The sequence below is a fragment of the Nelumbo nucifera genome, chromosome 1 (assembly GCF_055504915.1).
Source record: "Nelumbo nucifera cultivar China Antique chromosome 1, China Antique-T2T, whole genome shotgun sequence".
Taxonomy (NCBI): domain Eukaryota; kingdom Viridiplantae; phylum Streptophyta; class Magnoliopsida; order Proteales; family Nelumbonaceae; genus Nelumbo; species Nelumbo nucifera.
Genome location: NC_142649.1, coordinates 96,598,569 through 96,602,911, shown reverse-complemented (window position 1 = coordinate 96,602,911; position 4,343 = coordinate 96,598,569). Strand labels below are relative to the sequence as shown.

Below are 4,343 nucleotides of genomic sequence, written 5' to 3'. Positions count from 1 at the left end.
CACGGCATCCTCGACCTCACTAGAACTACCTAAAAGCCTATCTACGCTAGAACTAGACATGATTAAAAGGCAAAGGAAAAACAAACGAAGGAAAACACAAACTCACCAAAAAGAAGGATGACCTCGAAACACAAAGGGAAAGCAAGCTGAAAGACTCCGATGCGACCTCGGGAGAGCTCAATCATAGAATTTGTGGCGAGAAAAATGAGTCACGGATTCCCTATTTATAGCCGCTATGTCCGAAAACTAGCGGTCGAGATCGAAGCGATCCAACGGCTCCTAAGAAAACCGGTTGCGTGACCCCCGAGGATAAAATCGGTTTAGCGCGTTTTTTGACGTCCTCGAAGTTTATAGATCGTGTGATGTCCGCACGTAGGCCATATATGACCTGGGTTTTCCTAGTTGAGCCGGGTGGCCGAACAAATCCGACATGTGATTCATCTGGCCAGCTGCTCAGACTTCGGACCAAATCCACTTGGCTCATCATGAACTCCCCACACCGGGTCAGGACCCCTGGCTCGGGGTGGGGGGGGGCAATTGATGTAGGGTGATTTGGCCCGACCTAGTAATAGGGGACACGTGGACACGACCTAACCAGTAGGGTAACAACTCACTATGATGAACCAAGTCTGCAACGGATCGAGCTCGGATAACCGAACTACCTCGGGGCAAGTCCACCTCGGGACAAGCCCACCTCAGGATGAGTTCACTTCGGTGCACAATCGCATTAGGACCACCTCGGTCCCAAGGCACCTCGACATTCGTACCAAGTCGGATTCAGAGGGCACTAGCTCGGGTAATATTGTCAACCACCGCTTGGCAACCCCGAAGATCTCGTCACCAGATTCTACGCCTTACAGGATCACGCCTCGTAATAGCTAGCATTATCTCCTCCGTCTGATTCGGGTGGAAGTGATGAATCTTATCAGTTGGCAGCGTTATCCCCAATTAACACGGAAACGGATGTCATCGTAATGAGGATCCCGGAACCACTCCGCAAAACTCGCGAGGACTCCACTATATAAAGGCTCCACCCCCTGGGTGTGAAAGGTACGCGTAATCTCTCCTCATTAGCTCTCTTACATTCTAAGCTCTTATCAGGTCGCAATCAAGTATTGACTTAAGCATCGGAGCGACCTCGCCGGGTAAGCACCCTTGGGTTCTCTAATTCGCTTTTTGCATATCAACTGAGTCTGTCGTCTACTGGAACCCAGATCACCTCCAACTAAGAACAGCCGGATTGCACTACATCAAAACTTACCCTAGAATTTAAACTCGATTAACATTGAACTCAAATCGAGCATAATTGAATTTAAGCCTGAATTATTCAATTAAAATGCAAATAGCTTTTATTTGAACCGATCGTTTCTTTTATTTATTTTTCCTCTTTTTGGGACAATGGAAACCATGAAGATGAAATTAGTATATATAAATGCCGGGACCCACCAACCCATGGATTCCAATCTCAGGGTTTGAAGACGGGTACCCCAGCGAAGCTGGCTTTATCGACTTCTTTCATTTTATTCTAATACAATTCAAAAATTACAAGGAATAAAGAAATTAATAAATAGTATATTACTTATATAATATATTAATCGCAAAATAGAAAGACCACCGGCTACGGTCTATCTGGTTTGCTTCTACGGTTCAAAGCAAGAATAAAGAGAGCTAAAGATCTATGGATCATTATCGCGTAAGGGAGCCAAAGCTCCTGGATAGACCGTGGACCGTCGAATTGAACCGCAAGAAACCTAGAAGCCCTTGCCTGTAAGGCAAGAAGGTCTTCTTTTTCATCTCCTCTGAGACCGCCCGATTCACTGTATAATGCAACTCGTGAGCTGAAACCGGCCCTCTTCTCCTAGAACCGGATACCGACCCGGAGCTATCGGTCGACCGGATGCTCGAGTTCTTCACGTACTCCTGCTTCTTCGACGTCGACGGCACCGCGAATTTCCCGAGAGGATCCTTGTCCGTCACTCGACCTTCTGACGCGCTTCGGAACAACAGAAAATCTTTCAATCTCCATTTCTTGCTGCCCTTGCAAAACCACGACAAAGAGTAAGAAGAGGAGGATTTCGAATTCGAGGAAGCGGCTTTTGTGCTTTGCTGTTGTTCTTCCTCCCAATTAAACTCAGAAACCCTGAAAGGGGAGAGCGATCTGGTCTCTCTGCGGCCAGATTTTGAAGCAGGGACCCTTTCTCTCCCTCGATCGTGTTCTGGTTCTTTTTGCTCTTGTTGGCTTGCAGCTGCAAATGAATCGAAATCCTTCTTGTGCCGCGGGGAGAACGCTTCACGGAACATCTTTTTCCCCTGTGAGATGGGTGACTTGGACGTCCTCGGCGATGAAGCAGCGCTCTTCCGAGTGGGGAACTCGTCAACTCCGTCGGGAACCTGCAACCGCGACGGAGGTTTTAGGGGTCGGATGACGCCTCCATCGAAAAGTTCATCGGCGGTGAGAGAGGTTCTCTCTAACTGACCGCTGAAATCAAAGGCGAAGTCGTCTTCGTTGCTGTCGTTGGATTTGGGTTCTGCCGGCTTCTCATCCCAGTTAAATGGGACGACAGTAGAAGAAGAAGGCCCATCTTTGCTGCATGTGCCGTTGGTCCTAATCACGGAAAGGCCGTCGTTGATTTCACGGTAGATGGCAGCAACCCTGGTAGGACTAGTTGGAGCGCTGAAGTAGAACTCACCGAAACGTTTGGGGCTGGAAGGAGCGCTAATGTAGGGAGAAGAGCAGGCGCTATCGAAGTTGAAATCTATATTGGGCGGTGCTTGCATCACCACCTCCATGTTGAGTTTCGGTTTCACTCGTTACCGATCAATTGAGAATGTGGGACGGGAAGGGATGTGAGGGTTTTATGTTTACCAGAAGAGAAGAAGAGAGCGATCTAGAGAGAGAGGGAGAGAGGGAGAGAGGGAGCCGCCTTTTTAATTTCTAACTTCACTGCCGCAGCCAGGTGACCGAAACGATAAGAAACAGAAAAGCTTTATAGCGACCAGAGTTGCGTGCGACCCCGATCAAATGGGAAGACGCCAGTGTTCTGAACCAACGACCGTTTGATGTGAATCCATGTTATGTATTGTTTGTTTGTTCATATTTTCTTGAGAGTCCGTTATTTCGACAAGAAAGAATTCATGTATGCTACGGTCCTAATTAATTAATTAAGTACAGGTACGCCAGCGATGAAAATAAAAAAATCAGATCAAATAATGTTGATGAATTAATTTCCATAGCTGACGTATTCAATTTCACTAGGCTGATTAAATACAGGATTGCAAGATATAGGTTGTGTTTAGTTTCATTGCCGTCTTTTCTTGAAATATTTGTGGCTGATCGATGCAAATCAGTGAAAAAAAAAAAAATAGGGAAAAGTACGGAGACACACTATGCAGAATTTTGAATTCCAGCCCCCCCTGCAATTACCCCTGTGCCCCTATAAACCACATCCTACCCGTGAATTTAACATCAATTCACCATCATGATGCATTCCTCCTATACTTTGGGAGTAAATTCTGAGTTAGGCTGATTTATACTTCTCCCAAAAAAAATAAAACAAAATTGACTAACTCAACTCCCATGTATATATACTCTCACGTTTTTTACAATTGACTAAATTCTTTACTTCCTTAAATTAACGGAAATATAGAAAATAATTTTATTCATCATTAAACATTTGAACAACATCTTACTATCTTCTCGAACAGAAAACTTTGAAAAGCAAAACAACCTCTCCACTTCCGACAACCCATTTGCTCTTCTATTGGCCATAAATGTTGCACTTAATACAGAAGATCAAGCATAAACAGGAATTTGTGGAATAGAGACGGGTGGCCTTGGAGAAGTATTTGATTCGATTGGCAACGCGTTTACAGGTTCAAGGGAAGCTTTCATTGCAAACAACCATCTATGTGCATCGAGGATACCTAGATTCCCTTCATTGCAATTTGATGATGTGCAATCTGGTGCTCCCTGTTGGTGGACAACTCGGATGTCGGGCTGATTAGGCTGTCTGGTTGAGGTGCAAGAAAGAGATTAGAGTATCCGGGTTGCTTTATCCGAGTGGGCATCCGATGCTTAAGTTAGCGAACTAGAGACGTGATTGCTAGAATGCAAGAGAGCTAGAGTACTTGAGAGTTAAATTGCACATACCTTTTCTAAGGAAAGGGATACCTTTATATAGACAAGCTATCGTGTGGCTCACGAAACGCGTTTGAGATTTCTGGCACACCTGGTTTGGAGGTGGTTTCACGCCCGTAGGTGGACTCTACGTAAGCAGGTAATATTTATCTAGTCGTGCCTGAAGCGGGTGGGGTGATAAATTGCTCTTCCAACGTTGCATTGT

At 45.5% G+C, this 4,343-nt stretch overlaps 1 protein-coding gene across 1 annotated transcript; it reads right to left on the bottom strand.

Moving 5' to 3' along the window:
* Positions 1 to 1,352: 1,352 nt before the first annotated feature.
* On the bottom strand, positions 1,353 to 3,130 carry LOC104610606 (uncharacterized). Its single transcript, XM_010277310.3, has one exon. The coding sequence runs from the start codon at positions 2,788 to 2,790 to the stop codon at positions 1,687 to 1,689; it is 1,104 nt and encodes a 367-aa protein (XP_010275612.1). The 5' UTR covers positions 2,791 to 3,130; the 3' UTR covers positions 1,353 to 1,686.
* Positions 3,131 to 4,343: the final 1,213 nt, after the last annotated feature.

Bases quoted from the DNA above. Each gene is read 5' to 3' on its own strand.
- LOC104610606 (XM_010277310.3), bottom strand. From the start codon at position 2,790: ATGGAGGTGGTGATGCAAGCACCGCCCAATATAGATTTCAACTTCGAT.